Genomic DNA, 26,123 nt, shown 5'->3' on the forward strand with positions numbered 1-26,123 from the left:
GTCACGCTTTGACAGCGGAATGGCCCATCTTTTCAGGATTTCCACTGTAAGTAGTCTGTCCTAACCCTGACCCACTCTAGAAAAGGCCTGGTTCACAGGCTGTCATCTTAGAGCTGCCCAAGTGGGGGCTTGTGACTTCCTATGGGTGAAATACTGCCATCCCCTCAGTGCTCAGCCGGGAGTAGGGCCAAAAGGTGGCTTTGGGGGCCTCAACACTCACTGTGTGCTTGCTGTTGGAACCCAGTTTCTTCAGATCATTCTTGAAGTTCCAAAACAATATTTATAAACAATCAGGTTTTTTGCTTATGTCTGTTCAGTTTTAGTTTGTTCAATTTTTAGAACCAAAACAAATAATTAAAGGGAAAAATATTCCATTTTTTCACATTTATTCCAGAGTGTAGATTTTTAAATGTTAACTGAATATTTACTTTAAGATTTATTTATTTTAGGGGGGGGAGGGGCACAGGGAGAGAATCTTCAAGCAGACTCCCCAGAGATCCCATGACCCTGAGATCAAGACCTGAGCCGAAACCAAGAGTTGGTCGCTCACCTGACTGAGCCACCCAGGCACCCCAATAGAAATATATTTTTTTAAGATTTTATTTATTTGTCAGAGAGAGAGTGAGCCAGAGCACAAGCAGGCAGAGGGAGAAGCAGATTCCCCTGCTGAGCAGCGAGCCCGATACGGGGCTCGATCCCAGGACCCCGGGATCATGACCTGAGCCGAAGGCAGCCACTTAACTGCCTCAGCCACCCAGGTGTCCCTAGAAATATTTTTAATAGTGAACTTTGTAACATCTTTCTACAACCGAACAGAAATCAAACGGCTGAGGCAGTGTCATTGTTTGAGTAATAGTCCCCTTATTGCTCTAGAACCTGTCAGGAATTCTGATTCTGATGGACGAGTTTCAAATAAAACAACCACAGGGACATGTTGTCTTCCTGTTGCTTTCATGCCACCACGGCCTTTTCCCATCCCTTCTCTCTCGGCTGCAGCTCTCGGCCTGACTTGCCCTTTACGAAGGTCTGATGGTTAGAGAAGAACCCCAGTATGCAGAATTCCATCCTATTTGGTTAAGGTGACTAATCCTGGGGGTTCTCAGTGATTTTTTTAAATTGAAAAATGAGGTATTGGGGAGCCTCGGTGGCTCAGTTGTTAGGCATCTGCCTTTGGCCCGGGTCATGATCCCAGGGTCCTGGGATCGAGCCCCACATCGGGCTCCCTGCTCGGCGGGAGGTCTGCTTCTCCCTCTCCCTCTCCCCCTGCTTGTATTCCCTCTCTTGCTGTGTCTCTCTTTGTCAAATAAATAAAATTAAAAAAAAAAAACTTAAAAAAAATATATTTAAAAAAAAGAAAAATGAGGTATTGTAGCAGAGTACTCACTTTTCATCATTTGCAAATTTAATTCCACTGCTTGTAATGGGGTCAAGGAAGAACCAGTCAAACCCAGGAAAGTATCGATATATCTGAAGGCGACATGGAAACAACGTGCAGAAGCATCAATTAAAACAGCCACAGAGAAGGCCGAGGTCAAGGGTTCAGACAGAGGGTGCTGAGTGCCCAAGAGTCTCCCCAGCTTCTGAGTGGACCGACCTGAGGCCCCACCAGAGCTGTGCTGGGGCGCCCCGCTGCCCCAGACTCTGTGCTTAAGAGGCTTCTGAACTGGCCACGCGTGGCTGCCCACAAAATGGGCTCCCACAGCTCCCAGCAGCAGCCGGGCAGGACCGGCTCAGAGACCGTACTTCCCACAGATGCGAGGGCTTCCACCCCTGGAAAAACAGGGGTCCATGTGACTTGGGAGTAAAGCAACATCAAAGAAGTAAGACTATAGAAGACTCCTCCTGTCTGCAACAGAGCACCGTGAGGTCAGGTGGGGGGCCGACACAGGCCCCCAGAACGGGTGGCCAGCCAAGAAGCAGTGGGACAGAAGAAAACACAGAGGAGCCCCCTCTGGGCCCGGCTTGTAAAAGGAGGGTCTCAATCCTGGCAGGTGAGGAGGGTCTCAGTCACCCTGGGGTCCCCACCAGGGTTCACCTGGGGTGTCACCTGGAGACACGACTGGGAGAGCCTGGCTGCTGAGCACCATCCATGCGGACAGGGAGCAGGGATGCCCACCGGGTCCACGTCTGCGGAAGCAGCCAAGACAGCAGCTGCCCGCCTGGGCTGAGCCCCGCGGGGCAAGGATGCCAGGTCAGCAAACCACGCCTCAGACGCAAGGCCTCCCGGGGGTCCTGCTGTCCCTGGACAACCCAGCTGTGAACCCGTCCTTCCGCCTGACTGCAGAGTTTTAAAATTCCCAGGCAGCTCTGTGGTCAGGCCAGTGCCCTGCACTAAACAAGGATTAATTTTTATTTTATATTTTCTTAAGAGTTACCTTGATAGTAATTATTTTAATAATAAAAACAAGTCAATTTTTAATAAGATCTGTACTTGCCACTGAGAACGGATGGCTCTTAGCTTCTTCACGTATATTAGTGAATGGAGATTCCAATATAAGGGCATCTGGAGGTGTCTCTAGATAAATAAACGGGGCTGTGAGGTGAACAAGAAGCCCCCACGGACGCCCGTGGGAGAGACTGGTCCCCCAGACTGGACTGTGGATCCCAGGTGCCCCCCCAGCCGCCCCCCCACCCCCCAGCCAGCCTTGCCCCACAGGCCCTTCTGCACGGTAGGTACATAAGAAGGGCCCACACAGGGGACTCTCAGGTGGCTGTGATTTGCTCCCAAGAACCACATTTACTGAAGCTGTGTATCAGGAGCCCAGCCCTGATAAGGCTCTCCCAGCTGCTTGAGAACCCGTGGGGAACACAGGCTGGGGTCCGCTGGGGGTTTACCCAGACCCTGGCCTCCAGGCCCAGCCCGCAGGGCTCCGAGATGACACCAAGCCCTGTTGCTGTGCTGCTCGTCCATCAGGGCCCACCTCCCAGGAACCCACAGCAGAGCCTGGGGCACGGCGGGTGTGCGCAGACACGCTGCGTGCCCCGCCCGAGCCCTGGGACCAGGAGGGGCCCATGCCCACCCAACCAGGACTCACACCTCCACACAAGCTCCTACCTCGCTCGCAGAGGCGCCGCACCAGATTTGTTGCCACTCTGAAAAGGGAGGAAGAAACAGTTCAGCTGAATGACGACCAAAGTTGTCTGAGATGAGACTGTTCTAGTCTTGTAAGTGACCAGAGAAGCTGTGGGATCTGTGAAGCGGCTGGTGGGGTTTGGGGCTGGGGGAGGGTGTGGACAAAGATGCCCCAGGACCGTGACTGGGCCCTGCTGCCCCTGCCATCAGCCACCCTCTCCGACTAGGATGGCAATGACAGCCCCCGGACCTCTTGCCGTCCCAGGACCACACTGGGCAGGTCCCATGCAGATGGCTGTGGCAGGATGGCCTGCTCCCTGCTCTGCCTGGGCCCCTCTCTGTTGTAGGCACGCAGCTCACTCTCCCGGCAGGCCCCATCCCAACTGCTGCATGCCATCCAAGGCGAGCAGCAAGGGGAGGAAGAAGCCACAGCCACGGCACCCAAAGGAAAGGCCGCTGGAAAAGAGATGGCTGCTGAAGGCCTTGGGACTCCGGGCACTGACAGCAGCGCTCCTTTTAGAAACACTCTCAACCTTCCATCAGCAGAAGCGATTCAGGCAGCCCCAAATGGAATATTAAACTGCCTCCCCCATCTTGGCAGATGTAAGAAGGGAACCACCCACTGCTGCCTCCCCTAAGTTCTCTGGTAAGCCAAGTACAGATTAAGTGGCCAAGCTATTCACAATCGTCCCTACTCTGCATGTGATCAAAGCCCGGCCCTCCGCTTGCCAGCCAGCACCTGCACTCCAAAGCCAGGCAATGCAAAGCCCAAGTGCCCAGTCTCATTCTGCTCTGAGGACATCTCCCTGAGGCACACCCTGGGACTGAGACGAGTGTGCCCCTCCTCGCTGCAGAGGGACATGGCCACCCCACAGCTGCCTGTGTGTGTGTCTCAGGTCACTTCTTCAGCTGAGGAGTTAAAGTAGCTCAAGCTCTTCATGGTCTTTTGTGGCACTTCATCCCCTGCCCCCACCATGGGAATGAGGGACAAGGCTTGTTGGGACTCATGGTGTCATGGGATCCAGAAGCCACGAGGGCACTTTTGGAGGGACCTGGTGAAACGCCCCATGAAGACCTGCTTCCCCATGGATCCACCATGCTGTGAACTCACCCAGTGCCTAGGGAATGACCCCAAATATACACGGGGTTGTCTCCACTTCTTGCTTTGATCCAGTCAAAAACATGAAGTGCATCATACGTCATGCCTCGCTCCGATGGCGTTCCTACTGAGTCACCCCAACCTGGCGGGGGAGAAGCAGCAAGAGGAGGAAGTCAAACCCAGCCCATGGAACCTCTTGAGGGGCAGGCTCATCTTCTCCTTTCTCAACAGGCAGCCTAGGCCTGTCCTGGGCAACAGAAGTCTCTGCCACCATCATTCACAACCCTATGCGAGGGGTATCTGGACAAGCCTGCTCCTACTTCTCCTACTTCCTCAGCGAGCTACAACCCCTGAACCCAGACAGCCATCCATACACCCTTATCTAAGTCCCGAAGAACAACTGTGCAGACAGGGCAGTCAGACCCACAGACTCCTGCGGGCAGATGGGACAGCAAACTCCCCAACCATTAGGGCTTGCAGGTAGCTGGCCCAAGATGAAGGGCCAGTGAGACCCTAGCCTGCCCAGGAGCCCCTGCAGAACAGGAGCATTCCTGGGGGCGGGTCCCTGAGCCCAGTTTGGATTCCATGGCCAGCTGTAGGCCAGCTAAAGACAGATGTGGGGAGTCAAGCTGGGGGTGGGGGCAAGATTCCAGGCTCAAGGCAACTCTGACCCAGAAAGGGAAGAGGCTGTTAGAATAGCAGAGAAAAGTTAACCATCTCTGCCTCAGACTGCATCCTCCCCCAGGGCCCTCCCCCCAGGCTCTTGGAAAGGGTAAGTGCCACTGTCATTTCTAGCAACTCAGCAGTGAGTCATCATCAAATGATCTGAAAGCACCACAAGGCTCAGAAAGAGCCAGTTCTGCTGCATAAGCAAAACCCACAATTAGTGGGCACAATAAGCCACCTCCCCTGGGCGTCCCAGATGCCAGATGAGGGAAGGGACTATGTGAGAGGCAAGGCCATCCTGAGAAGTTCAGGGTGTGGATAGGAGGAAGGGACACAGAGACAGAGACTGGGAGAAGTGGAGCTTAGAAATGCAGAGACTTGATGAGAACCGAGGGATTTCACTTCCTGGTAGAAGCAAACAAGGAAGAAGGCCACTCTTTCTATCACCCTGAGGTCTCTAGCAACCTGCAGGAACAGAAAACCCTTTTAGCACGGAGAAAAGGATAAGTGGGTGAACTACTTTCTAGATCCTGATCTGTAGTTTTCCCCAACCCAGAACTTGCAAATAGTCTTCTGCGAAAGAGCCATCCCTGCAGCAGGCAGGACCACCGCCCACCTCCCCCCCAGAGGTCTGTGTGCTCACCCCTGGAGACTGTAAATATGTTAAATTATGTGGCAAGCACAGGGCGGGACTGAGGCTGCAGAAGGAAATGAGGGCGCTGATCAGTGGACTATGACATGGGTGATCACGGGCTTACCAGCGTGGGTACAAAGTAATCACAATGGTCTACTGGACAAGTGAGAGAGGAAGACCGAAGTCAGGGTCAGAAAACAGACTCAAGAGGCCATGAGCTGAGGCACAAGGACAGCTTTGAGCAGCTGGAAAAGGCAGGGAACTGGATTCTCCCACAGCACCTCCGGAAGGGCCTGGCCCTGCCAACACCTGGATTTTAACCCAGCAGCTAAAGATTTTGGACTTGTGACCTCCAGAACTGCAAGACAGTAAGTCTGTGCTGTTTGAAGACATCAGGTTTGTGGCAATTTGTTACAGCAGCAAGAAGAAACTAACACGACGCCCGTACCCTCGGTCTGAGGGTATTGACACCACTACCCTCCCCTAGTAGGTCAGGCCAAGCAGGCCAAGCAGGCCAAGCAGGCCAAGCAGGCCAAGCAGCCCTCTGACCTCTGACCTCTGCCGCTGAGACTACAGGAGGCCCATGCTTCTCACAGGGCAGCTCCCGGTCAGTACAAAGTATTTTCCTGGCTCATTAAGGTGCACTGTTTTTAGCCTACAATAACTGCGGGTTCTCTGTCTATTCAGCGGCAAAGCCCTCTGATTCGCTCAAGAAAGAAAAAGTACTGAGGGTCAAGGAGAAGAATCTTCCTTCTCTCTTAACAGTTCTTTTTCCTGCTTTCAGAACTTTCATAAGACCAGCTCTTCTGCCCACAAAACGTGTCCGACGACCAGCTTTGGGGGAGTCTGAGTCCAGTAAAGAAAAGACAGTATTTTCTACATTTAAATCATTGTTGAGGGATGCCCCTCGTCTGCCTGCAGGACACACACGGGAGGACTCTGTCCCCTCACCCCCTTACTACCACACTCGCCATCGCTGCAGGTCAGGGCACCACCTCGGCTTCCCAGGGTGACGCCTGCACAGCAGACCCCGACAGGAGCGGTGCGACAGCCCAGACTCGCACTTGCAAAAGAACTCACCTCTGTAGTCAAAGGTGACCACATGGTAACCAAGGGAACTCAGCACCTGGAAAGTGAAAAATAAATACCTGGGCAACAAATCCACACATCTTGGATTGAGGGCAGCTTGCCTCTTACTAACCCAGCCCGATGTCAGTCTTTGTGTCCTGCACACAGTGGGAGCTTAATAGACTGTTATGACGCTGCCCATTCCCCATTATAAAACCCACACGTCGGCCGCTGCTACAGGACACGCTGATGCCCTCTGCCTCTGGGATATGGAAAGAACGGCTCTCCTGCGGCTCAGACCACATTCAGACCACGGGCTCACAGGTAGTCCCCCCCAGGGCAGACACCCTGAGACCAGAGACCCAGGAGGAGGGGCTCTATGGCCAGAGACTGCATCCGGGATCCTTACTGCAACCTAGCATTTCTGACTGTAAGCTTTCGCTGAATTTTTCCATTATTAAAAACAAAATCCCTCTAGATGACGTGATCTCCTGGACTAGATGATTACTCACAGCCCCCACCTGAGCCTTCCTGGGGTGCACCCAGAGCCATGTGGAAGTGGCCAGCCACCAACATCCCCCAAAATCACCTGAGGGAGGTGTGCCCCTTTCTCCTTCGCCAGCCCCAGTGCAGCCTGTGGCAGGCGCTTCCCTCCAGCCCTGAGCCTCCCGCAGAGTCTGCCCCCACCAGGGCCACAGCTGCTCCAGGTGCGAACCTCAACCGGGGACCACAGCTCTGCAAGCGCACCCCTCCCCAACTTGATCCAATTCAATCGAGGCACAAACACTCCATGGCCCATAGCAGTGCCTGTCCTCAGTGTATGAGGGACAGAGTGGTGCCCACAAGATGCAGATGTTCCCTTGCATTTGCTTCTGTCCGTCTCTGCCAGGTTAGCCAATGCAGGCGTCCATCCCTGTGAGGGGAGGCTGAGGGAGATGGCCCTGGAGGCAACCACACATTTCCGGCTCTGAGCGCCTGGCTGGGAGACCCACTGGCCCCTCCACCAGGTCAGCCTGGAATCTGGTTCTAAGGTGAGACTTCAGTGTGGCAGAGCTCCTGACCCTGCAACTTGGCAGGAGTGTGGCTCCCTGGCCCTGGGGGCTCTCCATTCGTTTTACAAGAGAAACGCAGCATTTAACAATTTCAAATGCCTTCAACATAACTGCCAATATCTGGCATATGATCCCCAAAGTGCATTCCTTCTGCTTTCGGCAGCTCTCCCTGGAGGCAGCATTATAGGAGGCATTATATGCCTCTTATATAAGCTTTTATTATATATGCTTATATATTATTATATTATATATATTATCATATGCTTCTTACATAAGCATTCCATGGAGAAGGCAGTGCTGGAAAGGCCAATGCTGATCAACCCTCTCACAAGTACTGGAGGCACTCCCCTCTGTACATGCCTCCTGGGAAGAGCAGGCGGAAACACCACTTGGGCGATGCGCTTTCCTTCCTATGCCATGTGGATACCGCTCTCCCCTCATACACACTACGCATGTGGCTCTGCTCTTCATATACCCCCTGTACACAAATCTGCCCATCGACACCTTGTGAATGCCACTCTGCGTGTTCTACAGTGTGCGCGCCGCTCTGCCGTCACCGCGCCGTGCGCGCCGCTCTGCCGTCACCGCGCCGTGCGCGCCGCTCTGCCGTCACCGCGCCGTGCGCGCAGCTCTCCCGTCACCACCGTGCGCGCCGCTCTGCCGTCACCGCGCCGTGCGCGCCGCTCTGCCGTCACCACCGTGCGCGCCGCTCTGCCGTCACCGCGCCGTGCGCGCAGCTCTCCCGTCACCGCGCCGTGCGCGCCGCTCTGCCGTCACCGCGCCGTGCGCGCCGCTCTGCCGTCACCGCGCCGTGCGCGCAGCTCTCCCGTCACCGCACCGTGCGCGCAGCTCTCCCGTCATCGCACCGTGTACACAGCTCTGCCCCATCATACAGCCTATGGACACCCCTCTGTCATACATTGTGTGCCATCTTCACCTACCTTGTAAAGTTCCACCCGGTGGTCACCTCCTCTAGAGCGTCAGGGAAAAGGAAACAAGAATGGGTGTTAGCACATCTTCTCAAAAAGGCCGGCCCCAGGGTCAGTACTGGAGTGTCTGGGTCCTTGGTGACTTGGTCCCCAAGTCCATACAGGGAGGGTCATTGGGGGACAGGTGACCTCCTCTGCAGGGCATCATAGTGGCTCCATGCTTGTTTCTGGCAGTACCGTGACAAGCAAGGGATAGTGTTAGCATTTTGGGGATATTTCTTAATTATTGCCTTACTTCTACTTTTGACTAGCTAATACATAGGTACAATACACAATCCAGAAGACACAAGAGGATACACAGCAAGCCCCCAACTCCTGCCCAGCACGTAGCCCCTCCCTCAGCTCCCTGGTGACCAGCAAGTAGGCAAAAGTGAAGGCGCTTCTTTATACGACATACGCACTCTACTTTCTCTCACTTTTCACTCAGTAATTCACAGCCAACTTCCAGGACTCTTTTTAGCAGTGGTTCACACCTTCCTTATCTTGCAGTCGTTCTGGCCCTTTCCTACCTGCTGTGAACCTAAGTTTTACTGCCATGGCCAGCTCGTGCTGATGTCCCTTTGCATAACTGTGCTCCACGTGTGGGATACGTTCCTACACACTGAACTGCTGGGTGGAAGCTGTGTGTGATCATAAGCTTGACAATTACTGCCCAGCCATCTTCAGAGGGGCCCTGGCCCATCTCCTAGCCCTGCACCCACAGACTAGTGTGGAGTGGGCACTTCTTATTACAGACACTAAACAGGCGTTCAAACTGTTTCGTGTGTCTATACTTCTTTGTCCGAGGACTACCTATCCCTTCTCATGCTTTGTCCAGCTGTTGGTCGGCTATTACTGTGGACAGACACCAAAGTGGGGACGGGGCCACCTCAGGAAGGAGAGCATGTCAGTGGGTGAACTCACCCTCTCCAGACTTTTTAGCAGTTTTCCTCTTTTATAGTGAGCACCCTGGCCACTTTGCTGTGTGTATGTTTGGGGCGGGGGGCGGGGGGCAGGCAGGGAGTGTCCCTGAGAGAGACAGGGATGAGACAAAGGAGGAAAACCAATGCAATGCGGCCACAGAAATACAACAGAATGAGTTTCAGGACCAGAAGGAAATACTGAAAAATGTTTTCAGTTATCTTTGGAAAAGTTCATGGTGGCTCTTGTCCAGGTTGTTTGAATTCCCTACCTCGAGCAAAAAGAAGAGGGGTTCAGCATGTGACACAGTGCACAGCAGCAGCCGGGGACTGGCTCTTGGGGAGCCAGGGCTGCTGTAATCCTGCCAGGCCGGGGGCGGGGGGGCTCTCTGGGGACAGGGGAGAGGGCAGCAACACTTTCAAAGTCAGAGTGTTCCTTCAAACCTGAAGTTTAGGCAGACTTTGTCTTTTTTACCATGTGACTGGCATTGCTTAACTGAACCCTATTCCCAGTAAACTACAAAATTTTCTCATTTATAGGAAGATGCTACCAGAGTGGTTATAACCACTTGCTCTTTGAAAAGCAGAAGAGAAACCCACTGTAGCTTGTCCCAGACAAAGAAGAAAGCAAACTACCAAGTGCATGCATGATTCAGCAGCTAAATGCCCTGCTCTGTGGCCTCACACAGCATCTTCACAGCCCACACCTCCTGGACTTCCTGCAATGTCCACTGTGGAGCCCCTCTGCCCGGACACCACCAGGGTCTGCTTGCTGCCCCACCCCCACCCCCCGCAAAGGCCTGTGAATTGATCTCTTTGTTGGTTCTGCCTATAGAATGACATACCCCCAGCACACCATGGCAGTCACGGCACCCCGCTGACCCTTACCCGGGCCCTGCAGTAGCCCTGCCTCCTGCCGGCTCCTGCCAGCTCACTCACGCGCCCTAAGGAAGCTGCAACAACACTGACCCTCCTGGGGCTTCTCAGACAATGCTGTTTGGAAAATGTACCTCCTCCTTCACCCACGCTGCTCTCCCAGAGATTCTTCTGAACAAGGCCAACCATGTGGGTAGACAAAGCCGATTCCCAGTGAATCTGAAGGACATACCATTAAAGCCACTCTTTTTTTTAAAAAAAAAAAAAGACTTTATTTGAGAGAGAGAGGGAGCACGAGTGCATGAGCAGGGTGAGCAGCAGAGGGAGAGGGAGAAGCAGACTCCCCGCGGAGCAGGGAGCCTGATGCGGGACTCGATCCCAGCATCCTGGGATCATGACCTGAGCTGAAGGTACACGCTTGACCGACTGGGCTACCCAGGCGCCCACAAAGCCACTCTTGAAAAGCATCTGGGATAAACTTGAGCAAAGGCTTGGCCTGCCACAGACAGTCCCTCAGCAACAGCCCGGCAGGACACACTGGCATTGCTGGCTTACAGATGAGAGACAGAGAACTCACACCCATCACCCAACCCGACAGCATGGTGGGGCGGCCTGGGAGGATGAGTTTATCTGTGTGCACTCAGCTGGGGTCCCTCTGGCCTCCCTCTGCTTTCAGCCAGCCCTCCTTCGATGTCACCCTGACTCCTTCTCAGCACTCACTGCCCCTTGCCAGGAAGTGTGCCTCCACCCCAGAAGGGCGTGCCTGCCTGCGACCCTCAGACGGGGCTGACACACACGGCTGGTGAACAGGAGACAGCATTCCCCGGGGACGCTGCGGTCCTGAAGTGTCACAGCGACCCCTCTGAGGAACCACTGCACCTTACTCACTGAGAAGCCTTATTCCCTAAGTCACTGGCCCTCACTTTGCCCTTCAAATTACGACGTCAGGAGGAAGACAACACCCCACTCTGGCCGAGGACCCGGGTCACTGTGACAGAGACACAGCCTCCTCCATTCCACCCAGGTGCGAGCCCCAGATAAGGGGTGTCTGGACACAGCTTCCCACATCTGCTTAACATGGGGGGTGGGGTGGTTTCCCAAGGAAACTGCACCTGGGCCCACCTTGCATACAGCTCTGCTCCGAGCCTGTGGGAACACTGCTTCATGGGAGTTTCACCCTGACCCCTTTCCCCCAAATCCCATAAACTCTGCCTTTTCCTGTGTTCCTGGGATGCCCCACAGCCCCACTGCCTGTACACTCCCTCACTGCAGGGGGTCAGTAGACCCGACTGGGCCAGCATTGCAGAGAGGACACGCTACGCAGGCTTCTCTTCCTCACCTTGTGCCTGCATTCCCGTGCAGGTACAGGATGATAGGGTGGCTGGAAGCCAAGGTGTCCTCGTACCACATCTGGTCCTTTCCTTGGGCATCCTTCCACCAGACAGCGGGGACAGTGTGCCTGGAAACAGAAGCAGAGTGGAGTGGCATGATCAGATGAGGATGACTACTGACAGAACGACACAGGATCAGAGTCACAACAGAGCACAGAGCAGGACGGGTGGGGCTGGGGAGGCAAACTGCCCCCATGACCAGAAGAAATAACTCAGAACTCCAAGCTAGAGTGATGGCTTCTGACAGCCTTGGTAGATTTCCTGACTTATACCCGGGCCCCTCGGGGTCACAGAAGCTCCCTCTGGTAGTAGGTGGGCAGGGGTTGGGGGTGGGGGTGGAGTTTCTCCCGTGTGAACTGTACACTCTTTAAGGTAAGATCTAGTCCGGCTCGCTCACCAGGCCTTCGCCTGGGCCTCGCACAGAATGAGTGCTTAATACATACTAGCTAAGTAACATCATTTCCCCTCATACACACCCATATATTTAAGCTGCAATTTTTTATTTTTATTTAAATTCAGTTAACATATAATGTATTATTAGTTTCAGAGGTAGAGTTCAGTGATTCATCAGTCTTATATAACGCCCGGTGCTCATTACATCAAGTGCCCTCCTTAACGCCATCACCCAGTTACTCCATCCCCCTACCTCCCTCCCCTCCAGCAACCCTTAGTTTGTTTCCTATGATTAAGTCTCTTATGATTTGTCTCCCTCTCTTATTTCATCTTGTTTTATTTTTTCCTCTCTTCCCCTATGATCCTCTGTTTTGTTTCCTAAATTCCACATATGAGTGAAATCATATAATTGTCTTTCTCCTATTGACTTATTTTGCTTAGCATAATACCCTCCAGTCATCCATGTCCATGTAAATGGTAAGTATTCATCCTTTCTGATGGCTGAGTAATATTCCATTGTATATATGGACCACATCTTCTTTATCCATTCATCTGTTGAAGGGCATCTCGGCTCTTTTCATAGTTTGGCTTTTGTGGACATTGCTGCTATGAACATTGGGGTGCACGTGCCCCTTCAAATCACTGTTTGTATCCTTTGGATAAATACCTAGTAGTGCAATTGCTGGGTCATAGGGTAGCTCTACTTTCAACTTCTTGAGGAACCTCCCTACTGTTCTCCAGAGTGGCTGCACCAGGTTGCATTCCCACCAACAATGTAGGACGGTTCCCCTTTCTCCGGATCCTCACCAACATTTGTTGTTTCCAGTCTTGTTAATTTTTAGCCATTCTGACTGGTGTGAGGTGGTATCTCATTGTGGTTTTGATGTGTATTTCCTTGATGCCAAGTGATGTGAAGCATATCTTCATGTGTCTGTTGGCCATCTGTATGTCTTCTTTGAAGAAATGTCTGTTCATGTCTCCTGCCCATTTCTGACTAGATTATTTGTTTTTTTGGGTGATGAGTTTGGTAAGTTCTTTATGTATCTTGGATAGTAGCCTTTTATCTGATATGTCATTTGCAAATATCTTCTCCCATAATGTAGGTTGCCTTTTAGCTTTGTTCACTATTTTCTTTGCTGTGCAGAGCTTTTTATCTTGATTAAGTCTTAAAAGTTCATTTTTGCTTTTGTTTCCTTTTCTATCGGAGACATAACTAGCAAGAAGTTGCTGTAGCCAAGGTCAAAGAGGTTGCTGCTTGTGTTCTCCTCTATTATTTTGATAGATTCCTGTCTCACATTTAGGTCTTTCATCCATTTCATGTTTATCTTTGTGTATGGTGTAAGAAAGAGGTCCAGTTTCATTCTCCTGCATGTGGCTGTCCAATTTTCCCAACACCATTTGTGGAAGAGACTGTCTTTGTTCCATTGGATATGCTTTCCTGCTTTGTCGAAGATTACTTGACCACAGAGTTGAGGGTCCATTTCTGGGTTCTCTATTCTGTTCCATTGATCTATGTGTCTGTTTTTGTGCCAGTATCATGCTGTCTTGATGATCACAGCTTTGTAATACAGCTTGAAGTCAGATATTGTGATGCCCCCAGCTTTGGTTTTCTTCCAACATCCCCCTGGTGATTCAGGGTCTTTTCTCGTTCCATACAAATTTTAGGATTGTTTGTTCCAGCTCTGCAAAAACGGTGATGGTATTTTGATAAGGATTGCGCTGAATGTGTAGATTCCTCTGGGCAGCACAGACATATTCACAATGTTTATTCTTCCAATCCATGAGCATGGAATGTTTTTCCATCTCTTTGTGCCTTCCTCAATTTCTTTCGTAAGTGTTCTGTGGTTTCTAGAGTATAGATCCTATACCTCTGTGGTTAGATTTATTCCTAGGTATCTTATGGTTCTTGGTGCTTTTGTAAATAGGATCAATTCCTTAATTTCTCTTTCTTCTGTCTCATTGTTAGTGTATAGAAATGCAACTGATTTCTGTGCATTGATTTTACATCCTGCCACTTTGCTGAATTGCTGTATGAGTTCTAGTAATTTTGGGGTGGAGTCTTTTGGGTTTTCCACATAAAGTATCATGTCATCTGTGAAGAGAAAGAGTTTAACTTCCTCTTTGCCGATTACACAGATGCCTTTCATTTCTTTTTGTTGTCTGATTGCTCTTGCTAGGACTTCTAGTACTATGTTGAATAATAGTGGTGAGAGTAGGCATCCCTGTCGTGTTCCTGATCTTAGGGGAAAAGCTCTCAGTTTTTCCTCATTGAGAATGATATTCACTGTGTGCTTTACACAGATGGTTTTTACGATATTGAGGTATGTACCCTCTATCCCTACACTATGGAAAGCTTTCATCAACAAAGTATGCTGTATTTTGTCAAATGCTTTCTCTGCATCAATTGAGAGTATCATGTGGTTCTTGCCTTTCTTTGACTTATGTAGTCTATCACAGATTGATTTGTGGATGCTGAACTATCCTTGGAGCCGAGGAATAAATCCCACTTGGTCGTGGTGAATAAACCTCTTACTGTACTGTTGGATCCTATTGGCTAGTATCTTGGTGAGAATTTCTGCATCATGTTCATCAGGGATATTGGTCTGTAATTCTCCTTTTTGGTGGGGTCTTTGTCTGGTTTTGGGATCAAGGAAATGCTGGCTTCTTGAGTTTGGAAGTTTTCCTTCCATTTATGTTTTTTGAAACAGCTTCAGAAGAATAGGTATTCATTCTTTAAATGTTTGGCAGAAGTCCCCTGGGAAACCATCTGGCCCTGGACTCTTGTTTTCTTGGGAGATTTTTATTTACTGCTTCAATTTCCTAGCTGGTTATGGATCTGTTTGGGTTCTCTATTTCTTCCTGTTTCGGTTTTGGTAGTTTATACATCTCTAGGAATGCATCCATTTCTTCCAGATTGCCTAATCTGCTGGCATATATTTGCTGATAATATGTTCTTATAATTGTTTATATTTCTTTGGTGTTGGTTGTGATCTCTCTTGTTTCATTCATGATTTTATTTACTTGGGTCCTTTCTCTTTTCTTTTGGTAAGTCTGGCCAGGGGTTTATCAATCTTAAAATTCTTTCAAAGAACCAGCTCCCAGTTTTGTTGATCTGTTCTACTGTTCTTTTGGTTTCTATTTCATTGATTTCTGGTCTAATCTTTATTATTTCCCTTCTACTGGATTTAGGCTTTATTTGCTGGGCTTTTTCCCCCAGCTCCTTTAGGTGTAAGGTTAGGTTGTGTATTTGAGACCTATCTTGTTTCTTGAGAAAGGTTTGTATTGCTATATACTTCCCTCTTAGGACCACCTTTGCTGCATCCCAAAGGTTTGGAACAGTTGTGTTTTAAGTTTCATTAGTTTCCATGAATTTTTAAATTCTTCTTTAGTTTCCTGGTTGACCCATTCATTCCTTAGTAGGATGCTCTTTAGACTCCATGTATGTGAGTTTTTTTCAAATTTCCTCGTGTGATTTAGTTCCAGGTTCAAAGCATTATGGTCCGAAGATATGTATGGAATAATCTCAATCTTCTGGTACTGGTTGAGACCTGATTTGTGACCCAGTATGTGATCTATTGTGGAGAATGTTCCACGTGCACTTGAGAAGAATGTGTATTCTTTTGCTTTAGGATGGAATGCTCTGAATATATCCATGAAGTACAGTCCAGTGTGTCATTCAAAGCCCTTGTTTCCTTGTTGATCTTCTACTTAGATGATCTATCCATTGCAGTGAGTGGGGTGTCCCCTACTATTGGGGCACCTGGGTAGCTCAGTCAATTAGCATCTGCCTTCAGCTCAGGTCATGATCCCAGGGACCTGGGACCTGGGATCAGGCCCTGCATCAGGCTCCTTGCTCAGTAGGGAGCCTGCTTCCCACCCTTGTGCTCTCTCTGTCAAATAAATAAATAAAATCTTTTTAAAAAAATAATAAAGTCCCTTACTATTATTATATTATTATCGACGTGTTGTTTAATTTTATTATTAACTGGTTTATGTAATTGGCTGCTCCCATGTTAGGGGTATAAATGTTTACAATTGTTAGATCTTCTCATTGTACAGAACCTTTAATGATGATATAGTGTGCTTCCTCATCTTTTATTACAGTCTTTGGCTTAAAATCTAATTTGTCTGATATAAGGATTGCTACCCCAGCTTTCTTTTGATGTCCATTAGCATGATAAATGGTTTTCCACCGCCTCACTTTCAATCTGGAGATGTCTTTGGGTCTAAAACGAGTCTCTTGCAGGCAGCATATTGATGGGTCTTGTTTTTTTATCCAGTCTGATACCCTGCGTCTTTTGATTTGGGCATTTAGAGTAACTATTGAAAGATATGAATTTAGTGCCTTTTTATTACCTGTAAAGTCACTGTTTCTGTACATTGTCTCTGTTCCTTTCTGGTCTATGTTACTTTTGGGCTCTCTCTTCACTTAAAGAATCCCTTTTAATATTTCTTGCAGGGCTGGTTTAGTGATCACAAATCCTTTCAGTTTCTGTTTGTTTGTCCTGGAAGCTTTTTCTCTCCTTCTATTTTGAATGACAGCCTAGTTGGATAAAGTATTCTTGGCTCCATTATTTTTCTCATTTAGCACCCTGAATATATCATGCCAGTCCTTTCTGGCCTGCCAGGTCTCTGTGGATAGGTCTGCTGCTAATCTAATGTTTCTACCCTTGTAGGTTACGGACTTCTTGTCCTGAGCTGCCCTCAGGATTTTCTGTCTTTTTTTTTAAAGGTTTTATTTATTTATTTGACAGAGAGAGAGAGACAGTGAGAGAGGGAACACAAGCAGGGGGAGTGGGAGAGGGAGAAGCAGGCTTCCCACTGAGCAGGGAGCCTGATGCGGGGCTCGATCCCTGGACCCCGGGATCATGACCTGAGCTGAAGGCAGACGCTCAACAACTGAGCCACCCAAGCGCCCTCTCTTTGTCTTTGAGATTTGCAAGTTACACTATTATATGTCGGGGTGTTGACCTATTTTTATTGATTTTGAGGGGTGTTCTCTGTGCCTCCTGGACTTGAATGCCCATTTCCTTCCCCACATTAGGGAAGTTCTCTGCTATAATTTGCTCCAATATACCTTCTGCCCCTCTCTCTCTTTCCTCTTCTTCTGGGATCTCAATTATTCTAATATTGTTTCATCTTATGGTATCACTTATCTCTCGAATTCTGCCCTCGTGATCCAGTAGTTGTTTATCTCTCTTTTTCTCATTTGGTCTTCTATATCACTATTTCTCTCTTCTACCTCATTTATCCTAGCAATTAGAGCTTCCATTTTTTATTGCATCTCATTCATATCCTTTTTGATTTCAACTTGGTTAGATTTCATTTCTTTTATTTCTCCAGAAAGGGATTCTGTAGTCTTCTTTGCTTTTCTCAACCCCAGCTAGTATCTTTATAATCGTCATTCTGAACTCTAGTTCTGACACCTTACTTAATACTGATTAGGTCCCTGGCAGTCAGTACTGCTTCTTGTTCTTTTTTTTGAGGTGAGTTTTTCGTCTTGTCATTCTGTCAAGAGAAGGATAGATGGACGAGAGAACAAAATACTAAAATGGCAACAACGACCCCAAAGAAATATACACTACAAATCAGAAAAGACCCAAAACTGAAAAAAAAAAAATAAAAGAGAGAGAGAGACTATAATCAGACATGATCAGAAAAGAGCAATACAGTGGATTCTATATTTTGGTCTGTTTATTAGAAAACTAGATCCCAAAATTGTAAAGGAAGAAAAACTTATATACATACAAAAATAAAATTAAATAGAATGAAAGGACAGAACGTAACTATACAGATGAAAATTTAAAAAGCCTTTAACAAAATAAAAAAAACAAGAAAAAAAGAGAGAATACGATCAGACAGGTGAAGAGAACAGAGCCAGACACTAGATTCTGGGTGTATTTGGGGCTGTTTGTTAGAAGAAACTGCATCCCAAAATTGTAAAGAAAGAAAAACATATATATTCAAAAATAAATATAACGAAAGGATAGAATGTAACTGTAAAAATGAAAATTAAAAAAGATCTAAAAAGAAGAGTTGATAAAATAAAAAACTGGTTGAAAAGGAAAGAGAAAAAAATAAAATTCAAAGACTAAAGAATCATGGGACAAAAACCATGAATTCTATATACTATTTTCCACTAGCGCTGGAGTTTTGCAGTTCTGTGTGATCGGTAAACTTGGGTCTTAGCTGGATATTCTTGCTGGTTTTCTCGGGCGAGGGGCCCGTTGTGCTGATTCTCAGGTGTCTTTGCCCCTCAGCAGAATTGCACTGCCCTTGCCAGAGGGCCAGGCTAAGTAATCTGCTCCGGATTGCTTGCTCGCTGTGGCTTTTGTTCCCTGAAGGCTTTCTGCGCAGCTTTAGAGAATGAGAATGAAAATGAAAATGGTAGCCTCCCAGTCTCCAGGAGGCAGGGCCCCCACTCCTCAGTGCACCCTCAGGGAAAAGCAGTCAATCACTCCTGTCTCCGGGGTCTCAGTTCACATTCTGTGCTCACCTAGCCTGTCACCTAGTGTTTCTATCTCAGGCATGCAACCCTGTTTGGAGTCTCCAAACCCAGCAGATTCCTGCAGTGCATACCAGTGCTTCTCCTCTCCCGGGAGAAAGGCGGTCTCCCTACGGCTCTGCCGCTTGCTGGGAACCTGCTTAGAGAGCAGTCGCCCAACCATGCCACAGTTCACGGTATATGGCAACCCCGAGCTAAGAGCCCACTCCTGGGCTCATTGATTGCAGCCGGCTTCCCCGCTCTGATACCTGGGAGCTCTGCTGCACTCAGGCACCCCCGGTCTTCCTGTGACCCCAAGGGTCCTGAGACCACACCGTTCCACCTAGGATTTCGCCACCTGAGCACCTTTCAGGCAGGGACATCACTCAGCAGAGCAGACTTCTAAAATTTCCGGTTTTGTGCTCCGCGGCTCTATCACTTTCCAGTAGTCGGCTTATAGAGGCTCCCACCCCCCGCGGTTTATCTTCCCATATATCGCCTGGGATCCACTTCTCCGCATCTCCTACTCTTGCAGAAAGTGGTCGCTTTTCTATTTGTAGAGTTGAAGCTATTCTTTTCTTACATCTCCAGTTAAGTTCGCTGGTGTTCAGAATGATTTGAGAGCTATCTAGCTGAATTCCTGGGACCAGATGAAACTAAGTCCTCCACCATCTTGGACTATCTAGTCTAAGCTGTACACAATTTAACTCACAACGGACCTAAGATAGTTCATGCTGTCATAGGTGATAATTTAGCGACACTGATCTTTATGAGCTGGACTAGAAGCTGGACATCCTTAAAGCACCATTTCTAATGTACAGTAGATTCCAGAGCCTGCTCACAAGGCATCTGGGAGCAGACCCATCTCTGTAGGAGGAGCTGCTGCAAGCCAACATGCTATATGGATGGACTGGTGTCAGCCCGGCTCATCCCACACTTGACCGGGCAGGTGCACTCAGTCTCTCTGGCCAGAACTCTCCCTCAGGGAGATGCTCCAGTTAATCTGAAGTCAATCCACATCAAATACTGTTAATTGCTGGGGAGGGTCCAAATGAATAGGTTTTTCTGTAAAACACATTCACATTTATTAGCAAGAATGCTTACAAATATTAAATGGCCATTTTTAAATTTTCTACTTAAGTTTCAGCATTTTACTTCTTCTTCATTTTCTTTTTAGAGGGCAGAGGAGGGAGGGGCAGAGAGAGAATCTTAAGCAGACTCCAGGCCCAGTGCGGGGCATGACGTGGGGCTCAATCTCACAACCCTGAGATCATGACCTGAGCCGAAATCAAGAGTCAGAAGCTTACCAACTGAGCCACCCAGGTGCCCCTTAGCATTTCACTTCTAACGTTTCTTTGACCCGTTCCAGAGGACAGCATTTTGGGTGGTTCTGATTCTGACCATAATGATCACTCTATGGCAATTATAAACCCATGGGAACAAAAGGCACATTTTAAAAGTCCTGGACGCTGATGTACTTCCAGGAGCCAGCTTACCCCAAACCTGGTGCTCTTCACAAAGGCCCGGTAAGCTCCCAGCCAGAGGAGAGGGACCCTATTCCCAGGGCTCTCCTGCCCCCTGCCAGATGGAGAGCTTGTGCCCACAAACAGGCAGCTAAGAACAAGGCCTACTGCTGCCCGAGGGCCCACAACATCCTCATGACAGTACAGGGCACAGACCTGGGCAGGCCAGCCGGGGCCCAGCAGCACACAGCCTGGCTGTCACTAATTTGAGTCTCGCCATTGCTGTCACTCAGGACAACCTTCTTGGGTGACTGCTGTGGGAGCTTTCAGCCTAAGTATCAGCAGCACAAACATCCCTCCTGCAATAGACTGCCCTAACCACTACCCAAGGAAGAGGTCCCTACTAACAAACCCCTGTCCATGTCTCAAAGCATAGACCACACTAACCAGCAGGAGGGCTGACCAATTCCTAACAGATAGCTCTGAGCAAAACACATCAACCTCTGACTGAGGACACAAGAGCAAAGTGTCCCATGCACACACACTGGTCAGTAAATATAAGATTAAATTAAACCAGAAATAACAAAAGCCTAGTCCCAGCATTAACTCCTAGAACAATAATCTCCCTTCCCCTTTTATGTTCTCTACCCAGGACCATTAGATATGGCTGAACTTCCTCACAGCCCACACTGGGAAGCCACCCACAGCATTTTGTTTAGAAGCATCTCACGTACACAGCAGTTTTCTGCAAGGGCAGAGAGGACGTCATGGCTGCTGAAAGAGAAACCCAGCTACATAAAGGGGCAGTGATGCCAAGCTGCTTCAGAGAGAAGAAAGAAAGTGCCACAGAAAAGTTGGTCAATTTTAATTTAGTTGTTCAGAAACACCCACTTGTCCATAGGGAAAAGCAGGAAAACATATTCCAAGAAGACAGAAAGAAGTCACAGAGCTTAAGTCCCATTTAAATTTTGGCTCAAAAAAGTCAATACAAGAAGAGAGCAAACACCACCATTATCAGCGGCTGTAAGCACTGCGCGTGGAAGAAATCCAGCTGTTTTCAAGTTCCCTTCTCTGAGAAGAAAGGGTGTATCTCAAATCTGTGCTCATGATTCTGTGCTCATACTCTTTTTTTCCCTCTGGAAATAAGGCTCTCTTCCACAAACAGCCTGGTTCACAAAGCCTTCGGTGTTTGAAAACATCAGAACAGATCTGATGCCATCTGATCATGCTCCATTAGGATCAAATTTAGCCAAGATATCTGCTTTGGAAATGGAAAGGGAGAGGATAAAAACAGACAGGCGATCATCTTGGACAACACTGGCCACGCCGTTGGTCACTCACCAGACTCCAATGGTCACGTCTTCCTCTGGCTGGAGGTAGTAATTACATGTGTGATTCAAACCTTGATCCTGCGGTTTTTTCAAGTCAATGAAATAGGGAACCCTCACTGTGGGGGACAAAGATATGGAAACCAGGATTAGTGGGGGCAGATGGACACACATGTGTACACGCATAGAGCAGAGGTGAAGCTCTCAGGAAGTGCCAAGTCTTTTCCAACCCAAGACTGCCAGGTACACAGGGCCCTTGGCCTCAGGTGCAGGGCTGGGTGAGCAAGCGCTGGAACGCTGTGGGCACGCCTGCACATCCTCTAGCAAGGATGAGTCCGAGTACAGATGGACCCCCTGACGGTTGTTCAAGGTGAGAAGTCACAAGTGAGGGAAGGAAAGATCCCTGAGGGGCCTGAGGGACATGCCAGCCACGAGAGAGGCTGGAGATGGGGAAGCCAGCCAAGCCTGGCTAAGCCACAAGTGAAGGCTGGAACCTGGCTGGTGGTGGGAGGAACAAGGGGAAAGGTGACAGATGGGTGGTGTGTTCTGGAGCCAAGGCCACCAGACTTGGTGACCAAGTGAATGTAGGTGTGAGTCAGTTAAGCGGGGTCCTGAAGTTTCTAGTGCTGTCACTTCATGCAGACATGACAGCAGAAGATGAGGTTCATGCAGACATGACAGCAGAAGATGAGGGAATCCACAGAGCCCATCTAGAGTTGAGTGACGCCAAATGGAACTGTACAACAGGTGCCCTACATTTAACAGGTCACCTGCCAACAGAGCAGAATTCTATAATGCGCCCACACTATGGAAAATCCAGGGGCCATTAGCTGGAGACCAACTAAGACCCAATGACATGGGGGAACGTCCACGAACTATAGGTAGGAGAGCAGAGAAGGAGTGAGATGACCAGATATGTTGCACAGTCCCACAATGTTACTGTAAAAACAAGCAAATGTATTCAACATCACAACCCACATGGGACTCGGAAAGAAATAAAGGAAGACACAGGTCAGGCTGTTACCAAAGTGTGTGTGTGCGCACACACATGCACGCATGCATGCATGGGCAGGTGGGGATATTTAATTTTTCCTTTATATACTGTTGTGCTTTTACTGCTTGTGGTGAACACAATTTTTAAAGCTATAGTTAAAAATTGAAAAACTTAATTTTTTTTTTTTTGAGAGAGCATGCGAGCAGGGTGTAGGGGAGTAGGAGAGGGAGAGAGAGAATCTTAAGCAGGCTCCAAGCCCAGCGTGGAGCCCAGCACAGGGCTCAATCTCATGTCCCTGAGATCTTGACCTGAGCTGAAATCAAGAGTCAGATGCTTAAATGACTGAACCACCCAGGCGCCCCAAAGACTGAAAAACTTAAAAACAAAAAACAAAAAACAAAAAACCAAAACTGTGAGGTGAGATTTACTCACTTTATCAAATGGCAACTCCCAAAGGGGGAAAGGACAGACAGCAGGATGGTCCTGGCCTCTAGCCAAGCCCACCTTGTATAAGAGTCACACACCTCTGTAGTTTTCTTTGGTGAAGAGAGCAGTCTCATTACATAACTGCACATACCCACATGGCGCCAAGCCACACGTGCTCATCTCCCACTACCACCCTGTTCCTGAGCCACAACCTTTGCACTTGCTGACCTCTCTGAGTACTCTCCCGCCACATACCTGCACATTTAGCTCTCACTCCTCCAATGCCCACTGCAGCTCACTACGCATTTGCTGAAGAAATGAAATACCCACTCGTGAGGACATGGGGAGGCACACTTCCCCAGAAATTCCCTGAGCATTTCAGACCATGCAAGGAGATAAATCCTCCCGTGAGGGCTGCCACTTGTACCTTCAGCTTCTTAATACACCTCTTCACCAAGGAGAAGGCTAAATTTTTTAAACTTTAATTATGACTTTCTCTCAAAAGAAAAAGGGCCATCAAAGGAGGTGGCATCACATGTCCTGGTGCTCCTGCCATGCCGGCCCCGTGCCGCGTGCGCCTTCCTGCGGCGCCTCCTGCGATGTGCACACCAGCTCTTCCACCTCAGAGCTCAGAGGTCACCAGCTCCCACAGCACAGACCTGGCAGCACCCAGCAGCCACTCCACAGCCTGCACTCTTGACTCATCAGACAGGAAGGAAGAAAGGTCAATGGCTCTGATACGAACTGGCCCTCAGGTCCTTTTCAGAATACACTGAAGTCCCAACCCCCAGCCAATCAGAATGTGACCTTATTTGGAAATAGGGTCTTTACAGAGACAATCAAGCTAAACCAAGGTCATAAGGTGGACTTCAATCCAGTAGACCTGGTGTCCCTATCAAAAGGGAAAACTGGGACACAGACACAGACAAGGACAGAGGAAGACAGTGGAAAGACACCGGGAGGAGGCAGCTGCATGACGACAGAGGCAGAGGCTGGAGCGGTGCAGCTACAGGTCAGGGACACCAGACTCCTGGCCTCCAGCAGAGGCCCGGAGGAGGCCAGGAGGGACTGTGCCCAGAGTCTCAGAGAGCATGGCCCTGCTGACACCTTGACTGCAGGCTTCCAGCCTCTAGAAGTGAGAGAAAATAAATTTCTGTTGTTTTAAGCCACCCAGTTGGTGGTATTTCTTACACCTGCCCCCGGGGACCAAAGCAGCCATGCTACGGAGGTCATATTTTACTCTGGCAACGGGACTCAGAGAAGGCTCCTGACCAGACAGAAGGCTGGCAAGGGCCTGTTTCCCGTGCTGGTTCAGACGCAGGTACCTACTCCTGCAATCTCCATTCTGGGACACTGTTCCATGCTGTGGGAGCTGACAGCTGCAGCTTCATGTGCCCATTCATCATCTCACAACTGTGAAGTGAAATGACTTCAATAAAACTCTGAAAACCAGGGCGCCTGGGTGGCTCAGTCGTTAAGTGTCTGCCTTCAGCTCAGGTCATGATCCCGGGGTCCTGGGATTAAGCCCCACATCAGGCTCCCTGCTCCGCGGGAAGCCTGCTTCTCCCTCTCCCACTCCCGCTCCCCCTGCTTGTGTTCCCTCTCTCGCTGTATCTCTCTCTGTCAAATAAATGGATAAAATCTTTCAAAAAAAAAAAAAAACTCTGAAAACCCCAAACCCCGTGCCCACTGTTCAACCCCACACCCAGATTCCCTTAATTTTGCTCCTGAGACTAGAATTACCCACCCCCAGCCCCATGCCAAACAGAAAGTGGGTGTCATCAAGGGCTGAGGGCACTTGGCTTCCACTGGCTCAGCTCTCAGGCCTCGGTGGGTTCTGGATTGGGGAAGAAGGTAGTTAAGCTACTTCCACACAACCCCACAGCTCCAAGGGAACTCCCTACCTGTGAAAACTGTTTAATGAGGATTAGCAGCTAATCCCAAAAGCTTCCAGGCCTGAGAAATTTAGAAACTGAGAAGCCAGATTCTCCTCCAGGAGGACCTCATTCCACAAAACTTGTCTTCCAGTCCACTTTTATTTCTGTTTTAGAAATAACCGTGAAAAAGAAGGCAGTGAAAGCGCTGAGTCCAGCAGATGCCACCCATGTGCCTCTCTTCCCATGGGGCTCCTCCGGAGAGTGGAGGTCCATGGTCGGTCCAGGGGGTCAGACAGCTCCAGAGAGGTGTGGCCAGAGGAACCACTGGTAACTACTGGTCGGAGTAAGCAAAATGCCACAAAGGGACAGGGTCAAGGGGTGCAAGAGGAGGGTGGCAGGCTATGCCCAGGCCAGAACACACCTCACTCCTGCTGGCCAGGAACAGCTGGGTACCAGGGCCCTCTGACCTCCTGTGTTATCCCTTGGCCCCATGACCCTTGGGGCCCTGCTTCATCCACAGGGTTGGAGGAGGGACACAGCACAGGGCCCACAGGGCCCATGGCAGGGGCAGGAGTGAGCAGTCTGGGACAGTGACCCAGCCCCTCACTGCTAGCTATACAAGTTCGCCTCACATACAGCTCAAGTGCACAACCCGGGAACCCAATACACACATGCTGTGTCCACAGGCTCGCAAGACACATCCAGCTGCTTCAACCCCACCTCTGACTTCCCTTCCTTCCCATTTTTCATTATTCACCCTCTGGCTGCACTGTCATTTACTGGCAACCACATACCAATGGGCATGATTTAGAGAGGATCCTGCACAAGCGGTGTTCAGTGAATAACCAGTGAGGACACGACTGAATGAAAAACAACCTATTCTATCATCTCTTCTTTAGTCCACCTGCAAAATACATGATAGGGTGAGAGACTACAGCTACTTAGCCATAATGGACACTTTTGACTGCCTGAGGATTTTAAATATCGGGGCTACCTCTCATCCCAGTCACTGATGCACTGGAAGAGGTGTGGTGCCAACAAGGGAGGGCAGAGGGCTCTCTGGGTTCTATCAAATTCTAACACTGTGATGGGGGCTGTAGGGGTTTCCATAAAAGGAAAGGGGATAAGAAAGGAATATAGTAGGGAGGTTCCTCAAAAAATTAAAAATAGAAATACCATATGATATAATAATTCCACTACTACCCAAAGAAAATGGAAACACTAATTTGAAAGGATACATGCACCCCCATGTTTACTGCAGCATTACTTATAATAGCCAAGATATGAGAGAAACCCAAGTGTCCATGAATAGATGAATGGATAAGGACAATGTAATACCCCCCGCACACACACTAGACTATTACACAGCCATAAAAAAGGACAATATCTTGCCATTTGTGACAACATGGAT

At 49.2% G+C, this 26,123-nt stretch overlaps 1 protein-coding gene across 3 annotated transcripts in view; it reads right to left on the reverse strand.

Moving 5' to 3' along the window:
* ABHD12 (abhydrolase domain containing 12, lysophospholipase) overlaps positions 1 to 26,123 on the reverse strand; it is a 90,281-nt gene that overhangs the window by 3,775 nt on the left and 60,383 nt on the right. For all 3 annotated transcript variants that reach the window (XM_032419404.1, XM_032419406.1, XM_032419405.1), the window contains exons 3-10: positions 21,429 to 21,534; positions 11,696 to 11,815; positions 8,534 to 8,564; positions 6,553 to 6,598; positions 4,185 to 4,314; positions 3,056 to 3,093; positions 2,436 to 2,515; positions 1,385 to 1,467 (exon numbers count right to left, since the gene is read on the reverse strand). In XM_032419404.1, coding sequence (XP_032275295.1) covers positions 1,385 to 1,467; positions 2,436 to 2,515; positions 3,056 to 3,093; positions 4,185 to 4,314; positions 6,553 to 6,598; positions 8,534 to 8,564; positions 11,696 to 11,815; positions 21,429 to 21,534 — 634 coding nt within the window. The remainder of the gene's footprint in view (positions 1 to 1,384; positions 1,468 to 2,435; positions 2,516 to 3,055; positions 3,094 to 4,184; positions 4,315 to 6,552; positions 6,599 to 8,533; positions 8,565 to 11,695; positions 11,816 to 21,428; positions 21,535 to 26,123) is intronic.

The sequence above is a fragment of the Phoca vitulina genome, unplaced genomic scaffold (genome assembly GCF_004348235.1).
Source record: "Phoca vitulina isolate PV1807 unplaced genomic scaffold, GSC_HSeal_1.0 scaffold22, whole genome shotgun sequence".
Classification (NCBI taxonomy): Eukaryota; Metazoa; Chordata; class Mammalia; order Carnivora; family Phocidae; genus Phoca; species Phoca vitulina.